Below are 12,133 nucleotides of genomic sequence, written 5' to 3'. Positions count from 1 at the left end.
GGCGTTGGTCCTCCCCTCCCCCGTCTCAGGATATCCCAGTCCTTGTGCTGAGTGCTAGAGCTACAAAGATTTGAAAGGGTGTGTAATATATTGGCAAAGGGACCGCTCAACTGATAAATACACACAGTTTGATTGAAGCTTCGATGGAGATAAGGAGAATATTAACGAAAACATGGCTAGCTGTTCTTAACAGTGGTCGTGAAGACACAGAGGAATTAATAGAAATTAAGATCTAAGGAATGAGTAGGACCTGGCTGCAGGGGAAAACAATGCAGTTAAGCTATTTTTTAAAGATGCATTTATTGGGCCTGGCGCTGTGGCCTAGCAGCTAAAGTCCTTGCCTTTGAACGCACCAGGATCCCATGTGGGCGCCGGTTCTAATCCCAGCAGCCCCACTTCCCATACAGCTCCCTGCTTGTGGCCTGGGAAGGCAGTCAAGGATGGCCTGGAAAGACCAATTTACAGAGAAGAGAAACAGAAAAATAAAATCTTCCTTATTCTGGTTCACTCCCCAAGTAACCACAACATACAGAACTGAGCTGATCCAAAGCCAGAAGCCAGGAGCTTCTTCCATGCGGGTGCAGGGTCCCACAGCTTTGGGCCATCCTTAACTGCTTTCCCAGGCCACAAGCAGAGAACTGGATGGGAAGTGAAGCAGCTGGGACATGAACTGGCAACCCTAGGTAAAGCTGGTGCTTGTAAGGGGAGGATTAGCCAATTGAGCCATCCTGTCAGGTCCAGTAACAATATTCTTAAGAGAATAAGGAATACAAAGCTGCAAAAACACAGCAGCACAGGCTTAAAAAACCACAGCTATGATAGTCCCAGTAGCATCTGCTGGGAAGTGGGGAACTGCAGGAATTGGTGCCTGCCAATCAGATTAAGGAGGCTGGCCTTGACTGTTCATGGAGAGCGGGAGATGAAGAGTCAGGGTGCTCTTGCCAGGCAGTTTTGCCGCTAAAAGAAATGCTGATGACTTGACTCTACAATAAAAAATACGTTTTAAAAAAAAAAGAGAGAGATTTATTTATTTTCATTGGAAAGTCAGATACACAGAGAGGAGAAGAGATAGCAAGATCTTCCATCTGCTCTTTCACTCCCCAAGTGACCAAAATGGCCGGAGCTGAGCCAATTCAAAGCCAGGAGCCCAGAGCCTCTTCCAGGTCTCCCACTCATGTCTCTCCGGGACATGAACTGGCGCCCACACAAGATCTCAGCATATGCAGGGCGAGGACTTTAGCCACTAGGCTACTGAGCCCAGTCCAAAACAGAAATTTTTTACTTTTTTTTTTTTAACCCTGTTGATTCCTAGCTGCTCCACTAACTGATCTGGCTCCTTGATGATGTACCTGGGAAAGCATACGAGGATAGCTCAAGTACTTGGACTCTTGCCACCCATACAGGAACCAGGGAGAAAGCTCCTGGCTCCTGGACTTGGCCTGTCCTGGTCATCACAGCCATCTGGGGAATGATACAGCAGGTGGATCTCTGTCTCTCTGTATTTCACTCACTGTAACTCTGACTTCTAAATAAATAAATACTTAAAAAATAAAGGGCCCAGCACAATAGCCTAGTGGCTAAAGTCCTTGCCTTGAATGTACCAGGATCCCATATAGGCCCTGCTTCTAATCCCGGTGCCCTGCCCCCCTTCCCATCCAGCTCCCTGCTTGTGGCCTGGCAAAGCAGTAAAGGATGGCTCAAAGTGTTGAGCCCCTGCACCCACGTGGGAGGCCCTAAGGAAGCTCCTGGCTCCTAGCTTCAGATCGGCTCAGCTCTGGTCTAGCCATTGTGGGTGCCTAGGGAGTGAACCAGTGAATAGAAGATTCTGCCTCTCCTTTTCTCTGTAAATCTGATTTTCCAATAAAGAAGAAATAAATCCGGTCCGGCGGCATGGCCTAGTGGCTAAAGTCCTCACCTGAACGCACTGGGATCCCATATGGATGCTGGTTCTGGTCCTAGCAGCTCCACTTCCCATCCAGCTTCCTGCTTGTGGCCTGGGAAAGCAATCCAGGACAGCCCAAAGCTTGGGACCCTGCACCCGTGTGGGAGACCTGGAAGAAATTCCTGGCTCACTTGGGGAGTGAATCATCGGACGGAAGATCTTCCTCTCTGTCTCTCCTCTCTGTATATCTGCCTTTCCAATAAAAATAATAATTACAAAAAAAAAACCACATTGGCCTGCATGTGAGCTGGGTTTTGGGGAAAGCCAGACTAGGTTAAGCGAATGTATCCACTGGTGCATACATGAGGCAGAGTAAGTGATGTTGGTCAGGCTTTGCTACAGCTGGCAGGTGCTGGAACTAGGGTTAGGTCCTGTCGGAGTAGAAGACAGTAATACCTACACAGGGTGCAAGATCAGGAGCTGGACCCGACAGAATAGCCTAGTGGTTAAAATGTTTGTGCCCTGTCTGCTCCACTTCCCTTCCCATCCAGCTCCCTGACTGTTGCCTGGGAAAACTGTGGAGGATGGTCCAAAGCCTTGGGACTCTGCACCTGCGTGAGAGACCTGGAGGAGACTCCTGTATCCTGATCAGCTTAGCTCTAGCCACTGTAGCCACTTTGGGAGTGAACGAGAAGATGGAAGATCTTTCTTTTTGTGTCTCCTACTCTCTGTAGATCTGCCTTTCCAATAAAAATAATAATTAAATCTTCAAAAAGGAAGATCTGGGGTCATGAGTGGGCCTAATAGGGAAAATGTGGGCATCCCTCTGATGGGCTACAGCTCCCATCAGTGAGCATGAACCAGGGTTAGGTTGGACCTGCTGCACAAGTGACAGCACCGGCCAGTGTAAGTGTAGGCTGGATAGTGGGGTAAGTCAAGCTGAGGAAGGCTGGAGTACCCATTGATGTGTACGAGAGCCAAATGGGATGCAGGACAGACCAGACCAGTATGCTGCACATACTGGCATGCACAGGAACCGGGGCTAGGGGCAGGCCTGGTGAGGGTTAGGGGTTGCTCCAATTAGGCTGCAGTTTCTGCTGGTGTGCCTGAGGGCTGAGTGTGAGGTGGACAGGGTTGGATTGGGCCACAGCATCCATTGGCTTGTGTAGAGATGGGGCTGGAGAAAGAATTGACCAGGTGACTGCAACCACCAGTGTTTGTGTAAGCTAATGTGACTGACAGAATGAGCCAGACCCCACACCGGCTAGCATACATAGGAGTCAGGTTTAGGGTCACCTCTTGTAAGGTTTCTTTGGGGACTACCCCAACTAGACCACTGAACACAAAACTCCAACCCTGAGGAAAATTACAGGACCCGTGGTCTGACCATAAAGTGCGTGTATCAGAACTGGGCCTCTGGCACGGCAGAGTAGCCTAATGGCTAAAGACCTCGCCTTAAACATGCTAGGACCCCATATGGGCACCAGTTCTAACCCCGGCAGCCCCACTTCCCATCCAACTCCCTACTTATGGCTTGCAAAAGCAGTCGAGGACAGCCCAAAGCCTTGGGACCCTGCACCCTCACGGGAGACCCGGAAGAGGTTCCTGGCTCCTGGCTCCGGATCGGCATAGCATCAGCCGTTGTGCTCACTTGGGGAGTGAATCATCGGATGGAAGATCTTCCTCTCTGTCTCTCCTCCTCTCTGTATATCTGACTTTGCAATAGAAGTAAAATAAATCTTCAAAAACAAATCAATAAATGAAATAAAAGTAAAAGAACCAGCTAGTTGAATTGGTTGTTACGAGCTGGGGAACTGTCCTTTCCTGTGCCCCTTGAAATGCCAACAGCAGGTGGCAGTCTGTTCTGTCAGTAGAGTCCTGGGCCTGCCTCTGACTCAGGTCTGGGGCAGCCCAACCCAGATGCCTTCGTTTGGTTCCCGCTGATATGCCAAGCGTTCACTCGTTCTTCTTTCATCCCAGTTCCACAAGGCCAGAAATGAGACACTGGCCAATTGGGGATGATGGTCACCGTGGGCCCACCTCTCCCCCCAGGGAAGTGTCCACTGCCTAGAATATTCAGGAAGGGTCTTAAGGTGGAGACAGCTTATCTTCCCATCAAGTCCAAACGCGGATCAGGACAGGGCAAGTCTCATTTATTGTTCACCCCAACAAGGAGGAGAAGTCCCACATCCTTGCCCAATCCTGCTCTTATGGTACTTTGAGAATATGTCCCCGGCGGCCCTCTCTTCCAGGGAGGTGTCTCTGAGGAGTGCTGGAGTTCATGGAGGAGAGAGAGGCTCCAGTGGAGAGAGAACCCCGAGGGATAGTGTCACCTCCCTGCCAACGTCCTCATCGCCTCTCCTTCGAAGCGGAAGGCGCGCCAGCCCTCTGCTGCAGTCAGGTCCTGGGCTCCCAGGGCCTTGTACAAGTCCATGGCCTTTTTGTTCCAGTCCAGGACTGCTAGGCGGAACTGGGAGCAGCCCTTGTCCAGGGCCACCTGTGTGAGTGAGAGAGAGAGAGAGAGAGAGAGAGAGAGAGAGTCAATCCTCACTTCCCTGGGGTTCATGGAGCCCAACCTTACGCAACCCCAAGCCCCACCCCCCTCGCCCCTTCACTCTGACTTTTTCAACAAGCTTCCTGGCAAGCACATCCCACCCCTGCTCCTCACCTCAGCCACCTTTTGGATTATTTTGGTACCAATCCCCTGACCTGTTGCGGAGAGAAAGAAGTAAAAAGAGTGATGGAGCTGAAGAGGACCCCAAACTACCCCAGGCTGGGATGAAGGGCCCCATTGGCCCCTACCCCGGTATTGTGGCATCACGTAGATGTCTTCCAAGTAGACATTGCGTCCCTTCCAGGTGCTGTATATGAAGTAGTACAGCCCGTAGCCCACTATGCAGGGCCCTGAGAGTGACAGAGAGGAGGCATAAGGCCTAAGGGGGCCAAGGCACCTGGCGGGATCGGCACACCTGCACACCTGTACACCTGCTCTTACTGGGCTGCTCCCCTGGCGCTGGAGGAAGCTCTGCGACCAGACAGTGATAGAAAGGATTCTCTCCAAAGCCATCTGCTCTCAGAGCTGTGGAGATTGGAGGAATGACACAGAGACACCATGAGACGACCTGCGTGGACGCCTAGTCCAGAGCTGTGACCCTCTCCCTTCCCACAGCCTCCATCAGGACCCCCACCTTCTTCACTGATCTTCACTTGATCCGACAGCTTCTCGAACTCAGCGAGTTCCTAGGGCAGAAGGACCCAAAGGGAGATGAGCAGCCAGGTTCCAGGGTGCGCCCCACTCTCGAGACCCCCACCCCGCCTCCGACTCCCCCCCCCCCCCCGCGGCACCGCAGCTTTCACCCGAATTAGCCTCAGGATCTCTCCACAGTCCCCCGCCTTGGCCTCTCGGATCCACACTGACGCCATCCTGCTCCCCGTTGTCTGGAAACAAAGTCCAAGACTCCCCTACTTCCGTTTCGCAAGGCGCCTGCCCAGGGCCTGCACACTCGGATCCCGAAAAGCCTGAGGAAAGCAGGGGGCGGCGGGGTGTGTCGTGGGCGGGGAAGCCGAGCAGGGGTCGCCCCAGCGCCTCCTGCTCCCCACCCGGGAAGCCGAGCAGGGGTCGCCCCAGCGCCTCCTGCTCCCCACCCGGGAAGCCGAGCAGGGGTCGTCCCAGCGCCTCCTGCTCCCCACCCGGGAAGCCGAGTAGGGGCTCAGGGGCGAGAGCTAGGTGGTCCTCACTCCCATCAGCCCTCCCCCAGGCTCACCCGCCAGCCAATCAGCTCGCGGTGGGCACGGCCGGGCGCCAGCCCCGCCCCCGGCCGCCGAGTCTTGTGACTGGCCACCCCCCCAGATGGGGTCAAGGCTGGAGTGGCCGGGCATGCCTGGCTGCTGTTCCCGAAACATTCCCCGCCTCCCCGGAGAGATACTACACTGGCCGGAAGTCACAGTCGTCTCGTACGTCTTTCATGAGAGTGTGCAGGGTTGGCGAGTTCATCCTTCGTGTTCACTCACCCAGACTCTGGGATTGGAAATGGGGAGGGGATGGGGAGCCCCAAGGCTTTCAGATCCCCCGACTCCCCTCACACACACACACTGTGACAACAACAAGTGTGACTTCGACATTCCTTGCATTGCAAAATGGATTGGTCTGCTGGCACACACGGGTCAGGTCCTGTGGTAAACGGATAAGGCAAGATAATTGCGAGTGGGGTGGTAGTGGTTGGGGGTGGGCTCCTTCTTGGTATCCACTGAATCACACAATGGCTTCTTGTGCGAGAGGCCTCTGAATCTTGGGAAAGCATGGGGGAGTTGCTCAGAGCAGATAGTGGGCTCTCGGCCTGCCATATCTGCTGTATTAACTGTTTCTCAGCAACCTTACACCCTATGCTGGAGGGATTATTTTGCTCTAGGACTGGGAGCAAACGGTCAAGTGACTTGTTCAAGGTCAACTCAGCCCCAGACTGTGCAGTTCCCATGGCTCATCCTGGTGGATGGAGAGCAGGTGGGTGTTAGCTGTGAGAGCCTGGGACAACAGGCTGTGGAGGAGGAGAGAGTGAGGTGGCTTCCCCCCCCCCGGGGCGCTTAGCCCGCTCTGTTGGCAACGAGGGGTGGCAACTGCAGTGTCCCTCACCTCTGTTGTCCTCAGAGGGGCCGCTGGGTCACTGGCCCTGCCTCTCTTCCCCTCCCCCTCCTCCCCCACTAGGCGGCAACCTTTAACCCTCCATCACCGTTTGGCTGGCAAGGCTGCCAGTCCCCACAGATTCATTTCGCCCCAGAGCTGCATGAGCCAGATTTGCAGTCCGGCTGATTATGGAGAACAGAGGCCCATGGGCCATCCTGCGTGCGCTGCTGCTGTTGCTGCTGTTGCTGCTACTGCCACCGCCATTGCCACCGACACCTCACACCCACCTGCCACTGGTCCTGGGACACATTCTGTCCAACCAGGTGCACAAGCCAGCCGGGGTACGGGGCTCACTTGCCCTGCTTGGGGTTTCAGCATGCTGCACTTTGACTCTGCCCTTCTCCCTTCTCCCCTTGGCCTGTCTCAGACGCGTCCTTTATCCAGTTTATTCTCTCTCTCTCTCTCTCTCTGATAGAGTGCTGAGGACCCTTCTGCTGTGCACCTCAGCAGTAGCCCAGGACAAGAGCCCCTCCTGGTCCTGACTTTTGATGTCACCAAGCTTACCAAGTAAGGGATCTGCCCAGCCTCTTGAACCCTTCTCCCAATCTTCTCTCCAGCAGTTCTCTCTCTCTCTCTCTAACACACACTCACCACACACACACACACACACACACAGAATCTCCCCTTCTGTGTCTTTGCAGGGTCTCTTCCTCCTTTGAGCTTCAAACGTGGGATCCAGAGGGAGTGATCTTCTATGGCGACGCCAACGTGGAAGATGACTGGTTTATGCTGGGACTTCGGGCTGGCAGGCCCGAGATTCAAATGCACAATCCCTGGGCCCAGCTGACGGTGGGCGCGGGACCCCCGCTGAATGATGGCAGGTGGCATAAGGTGAGCCTGCACTGCTCTGAGGACTGGGAACAGAAATGGGATGCCCCTTCAGTGCCAGTGCTCTTCTACTTTTTATTTTGTCAACGCAGAATTTCTCACCCCTGCTGAAGTAGTTGTGTATGTCCCTGGTTTTCTGAGGTGGATTTGGAAGGCTCAGTCTCCAGGGCTTCTTCTCTGCAAGAGAATTGTGGTTCTGCCCCTCTCCGCCTTCGTGCAGGTGGACTTGAAGATCAAGGGCGACTCATTGCTACTGGACGTGGATGGGGAGGAGGTGCTGAGGCTGAGCCAGATCTCTGGGCCCCTGCACAACAAGTCCCAGCATATCATGCGGCTGGCCATCGGGGGACTGCTCTTCCCTCTTTCCATCCTGCGTTTACCGGTAAATACGTCCCCAGGGACCGGAAGTTGGCCCAAGCTGGGTAAAGCAGCACTGGGGTAGGTGGCTGTGGGAATCTTTTCTGCTTTGGGGGGTTGGGGGTGGGGCTACTAAAAGCCTGATCCTGATGGGGTAAGGGAAGTATCATGGGAGCAAGGGGCTCGGCCTGGGACTCCAATGTCGTGCTTCTAGCATCACAGTACATCACTGTATCCTCCCTCATCCTCATCCCGGTCAGCTGGTCCCTGCCCTGGATGGCTGCCTGCGCCGGAGTACTTGGCTGGACCCACAGGCCCAGATCTCAGCCTCGGCCCATCGCAGCGGCAGAAGCTGTGACACAGACTTGCAGCCTGGGACGTTCTTCCCTCCAGGGACGCGCGCTGAGTTCAGTCTCCAAGGTAGACCTCTCTGCCTGCCTGGCAGGCTCCACCTTCCCCTGTCTCCCTCTGCCACCTGCCCCCTCCCTCCATGAAGCCTCCTCCTTCCCCACTTCCTCCCTGCTCCTAGCTGGAGACAGCACAGCAGAAGGATCATGTCTCTCCTTAGATCTTCCCCAGCCCTGTGCAGAGCCCTGGGCCTTCTCCGTGGTGCTGGAACTCAAGCCGACTCGGGACTCCGGCCACCTCCTTGCCCTTGGGACACCAGAGAACCCTTCTTGGCTCAGCCTCCGCCTTCATGATCAAGTAAAGAGAGGGAGGCCCTGCTTGGGTTGTATGATACCTGGGAACAACAGGCTCAAAAGTGTCAACATTACGCAGGTTTCAGGGTGGGTGGGGGTGGTGCCAGGGACATTCCTGGAAGCTGCCACAGCAAATAAGTGAATTTTGTCTAGGTCGGGGTTTGGGGTGGTTTCATAGAAGGTAAAATGGGGCAGGATATTTTAAAAGGTGTATTTATTTATTTATATTGGAAAGGCAGATTTACAGAGAAAACGAGAGACAGAGAAAGATCTTCCATTCATTGGTTCACTCCCCAAGTGGCCTCCATGGCCAAAGCTGAGCCAATCTGAAGCCAGGAGCTTCTTCTGGGTTTCTTTTTTTTTTTTTTTTAATGTGGGTGCAGGGTCCCAAAGATTTGGGTCATCCTCCACTGCTTTTCCAGGCCATAAGCAGGGAGCTGAATGGGAAGTAGGACAGTCTGGACATGAACCCTGGGGCCCAAATGAGATCCCTGTACTTGGAGGTGGAGAACTAACCATTTGAGCCATTGCGCTGGGCCATGGGGCAGGATTTAAGTGGGAAGAGTAGGTAAAGATGGGGCTCACTCTTTCTTCCCTTCTTACCCCCATCCCTGTCCCACTCCTCTGCAGAAGGTGGTGCTGTCTTCTGGGTTGGAGCCAGGGTTGGATCTGCCGCTGGCTTGGAAATTGCCTCTACAGCTGACACTGAATTTGTCCTCGGCCATCTTGAGCCAGGGCTTGGAGAAGAAGGTCCTTGCTCTATCTCCCTTGGGCCTTGACCCTATGTTCAACCTCTGGGCCCAGCCTCAGGGACGTCTTTTCCTAGGAGCCTTACCAGGTAAGGAACCAGGATGCTCAAGTTCCTCAGTATATCGTGAGGGAGCAGCTAAAGGCTGGGGGCGGTTGGGTGGGGAGGAGAGAGGGAAGGACATTAGGAAGGAAAAAAAGGGCACAAGAGGGATTGGGCTCGGGGGAAGGGACTGTTGGACCCAACCCTGCCCCCTTCCTGCTGTAATGCCACCTCTGCCACCACCCTCCAGGAGAGGACTCTTTGGCCTCCTTTTGTTTGGCCGGCCTTTGGGCCCAAGGCCAGAAGCTGGACATGGACCGGGCCCTGAATAGAAGCTACAACCTCTGGAGTCACAGCTGTCCCTCGAGCCCAGACAATGTCACTGACACTTCCTATTAAATCCATCCCTTTGAAAATCATTCAGTCGCTCCTTGTAAAGTTTCTACTGGGCACTGTGCCATGCACTGAGATGGATGGATGAGCAGTCCCCGGCTTCTCCCCTCTTGGTGCTCCCAGTCATGTGAGGGAGGCCAGCTGACGTCATATACTCACTGAGGGGTGGGTAACTGGCAGCATTCAGGAGCACAGAAGAAAGAGTAGAGAGAAGGGTGTCAAGTGGAGGAGGCCAGGAGGTCCTCAACTCCCTGGGCTGATGTTCCCGCTCCCCATTAGCATCTGCAGACACACACAACAGATGGGGGTCACTGTATAGTGACCTGGAGCCCCCTCCTTGCCCTGTGCCTCTTCCCACTGTCTCCAGAATGATCTGGAGCAATCAGTAGGAAGGGGAGATTTTGTTCCCAGATTCATTCTAGTCCTTGGATGGACTGGTGACTGCTGCCCATGGAAGGAACAGCAGGGGGCGTGAGAGGGTCATGAAATGGGGGCAGGGGTTCTGGGCCAGGGGGTGGAGACAGGGAGGAAGAAGAGAGGAGGGGAGCACCAGGAGAAGGCTGCCTCTTTCCTAATCCGTCTACTTGTTGGGTGTTCATGTGTTGGTCCCATCTGGGACAAATACACCCAGAAATATCCGTGCCTTGAAAGGCAGTGTGAACTGACCCTCAGACCTGGGCCTCTGGGGACCCAGCTCTGCTCTGCGACCCCTCGTGCCTCAGCCCCCAGTTCCTGGCCAAACTCCCAGCTTGTGGCCCCAGCTCTCAGCCCACTTAGGGATCCTTGTATCAGCTGAGCACTCCCACTTGCTACATATAGAGCCTTTGAGGCTCCAGGCCTCAGCCCCTTCCTCTCATTCCTCCTCGCTCTTAAGAACTGTTCATCTATTACCCAATCTCAAGTTCCCAGGACAATTTTAGTGTCTCTCAGCTTTCTGGTTTCTTTTAAGAACTGTTTACTTGAAGGGCAGAGTTGCACAGAATGAGAGAGAGAGGGAGAGACACAAAGAGAGATCTTCCATCTGCTGGTTTATTTCCCACATGAATATAACAGCCAGAACTGGGCCAAGCCTAAGCCAAGAGCCTGAAGCTTCATTCAGTTCTCCCACATGGGTGACTGGTACCCCAGGTTTTGAGCTATCGTCCGCTGCTTTCCTAAGTGTTGGATCAGAAGTAGAGCAGCTGGAATCTGAACCAGTGCCTATATGAGGTGGTGGCATCATAGGCAATGACTTAACCTGCCACAGTGCTGGCCTCAAGCTTTCTAGTTTCTTAAAATGGTCTTCCTGGGCCCGGCGTGATAGTGTAGCGGTTAAGGCCCTTGCCTTGAATGCGCCCGGGATCCCATATGAGTGCCAGTTCTAATCCTAGCAGCTCCACTTCCCATCCAGCTCCCTGCTTGTGGTCTGGGAAAGCAGTCAAAGGCAACCCAAAGCCTTGGGACCTTGTACCTGTGTGGGAGACCTAGAAGAAGTTCCTGGCTCCTGGCTTCAGATTGGTGCAGCACCAGCTGTTGCGGTTACTTGGGGAGTGAATCATCAGATGGAAGATCTTCCTCTGTGTCTCTCCTCCTCTCTGTAGATCTGACTTTCAATAAAAATAAATTAAAAAAAAAAAAAAGAAAGAAAAAAATGGGGAGGTGGTAAGGCTCAGCCTGGTAGCCTAGCAACTGGAGTCCTCGCCTTGCATGTGGCAGTCCGGTTCGTGTCCTACCTGCTCCACTTTCCATCCAGCTCCCTGCCTGTAGCCTGGGAAGGCTGTCGAGTACAGGCTGGGGCCTTGGGACCCTGTACTCACAGAGGACACCCAGAAGCTTCTGGCTCCTGGCTTCATTCGGCGCAACTCTAGCTGTTGTGATCACTTGGGGGATGAATCATTGGATGCAAGATCTCTGTCTCTCCTCCTCTCTGTATATGACTTTCCAATTAAAAAAAATATTTTTAAATAAAAACTGGTTCCCTGGTGTTTTACAAACATCTCTGCCTCCATTCATCAGTCTCTCTCCAAAGACCTTGGCTCTCCAGAATCTGCTCCAAGTGCTATTGATCACTAGTGGTGTAGCAGCAAGGGCGTGGCTTGGGCCACCTGCAACCCTTATCAGCATGTTTGGATTTGGGGCTGTTACTGTGGCATAGTGGGTTGGGCTGCTATTTACAGTACCAGCATCCTTTATGGGTACCAGGTTGAGTCCTAGCAGTTGCATTTCTGATCTAGCTCCATGCTGATAGACAGGGAAAGCAGCAGAGGATGACCCAAGTGCTTGGCCACTATATTCACTTGGGAGACTGACAAGCTCCTGCTCCTGGTTTTGGACCAGCCCAGTTACAGCCATGGAAGCCACTTTGAGAGTGAACTAGTAGATGGAAGGTCTGTGTGTTTCTCTTTCTCTCTTTCTGTAACTGTTTTTTTTTTAAATAAATAAATAATTTTAAGAATTATTTTTATTGGAAAGGCAGATTTACAGAGAGAAGCAGAGAAAAAGAGAAAGATATTCCGTCTGCT

General features: G+C 53.4%; 2 protein-coding genes across 3 annotated transcripts; one reads left to right on the top strand and one right to left on the bottom strand.

The window, feature by feature from the left end:
* Window positions 1-4,026: 4,026 nt before the first annotated feature.
* Window positions 4,027-5,464, bottom strand: SAT2 (spermidine/spermine N1-acetyltransferase family member 2). 2 transcript variants are annotated; one of them, XM_041000776.1, is made up of 6 exons: window positions 5,240-5,464; window positions 5,071-5,122; window positions 4,878-4,961; window positions 4,685-4,786; window positions 4,551-4,591; window positions 4,027-4,379 (listed from the first exon to the last, which is right to left on the bottom strand). In XM_041000776.1, exons 1-6 carry the CDS (start codon window positions 5,303-5,305, stop codon window positions 4,212-4,214), a joined length of 513 nt encoding a protein of 170 aa, XP_040856710.1. In that variant the 5' UTR covers window positions 5,306-5,464; the 3' UTR covers window positions 4,027-4,211. The 2 variants fall into 2 exon arrangements, with proteins under 2 accessions (XP_040856710.1, XP_040856711.1); XM_041000777.1 differs by lacking the exon at window positions 4,685-4,786.
* A 1,227-nt stretch (window positions 5,465-6,691) lies between these two features.
* Window positions 6,692-9,658, top strand: SHBG (sex hormone binding globulin). The gene is made up of 8 exons (XM_041000806.1): window positions 6,692-6,844; window positions 6,979-7,070; window positions 7,205-7,394; window positions 7,612-7,773; window positions 8,009-8,168; window positions 8,317-8,453; window positions 9,080-9,287; window positions 9,490-9,658. The coding sequence occupies exons 1-8, from the start codon at window positions 6,692-6,694 to the stop codon at window positions 9,636-9,638; spliced, it is 1,251 nt and encodes a 416-aa protein (XP_040856740.1). The 3' UTR covers window positions 9,639-9,658.
* The last annotated feature ends 2,475 nt before the right edge of the window (window positions 9,659-12,133 follow it).

The sequence above is a fragment of the Ochotona curzoniae genome, unplaced genomic scaffold (genome assembly GCF_017591425.1).
Source record: "Ochotona curzoniae isolate NIBS_2020 unplaced genomic scaffold, NIBS_Ocur_1.0 scaffold_2453, whole genome shotgun sequence".
Taxonomy (NCBI): domain Eukaryota; kingdom Metazoa; phylum Chordata; class Mammalia; order Lagomorpha; family Ochotonidae; genus Ochotona; species Ochotona curzoniae.
The sequence above is the reverse complement of the archived record's forward strand: the minus strand, read 5'-3'. Positions and strand labels throughout refer to the sequence as shown.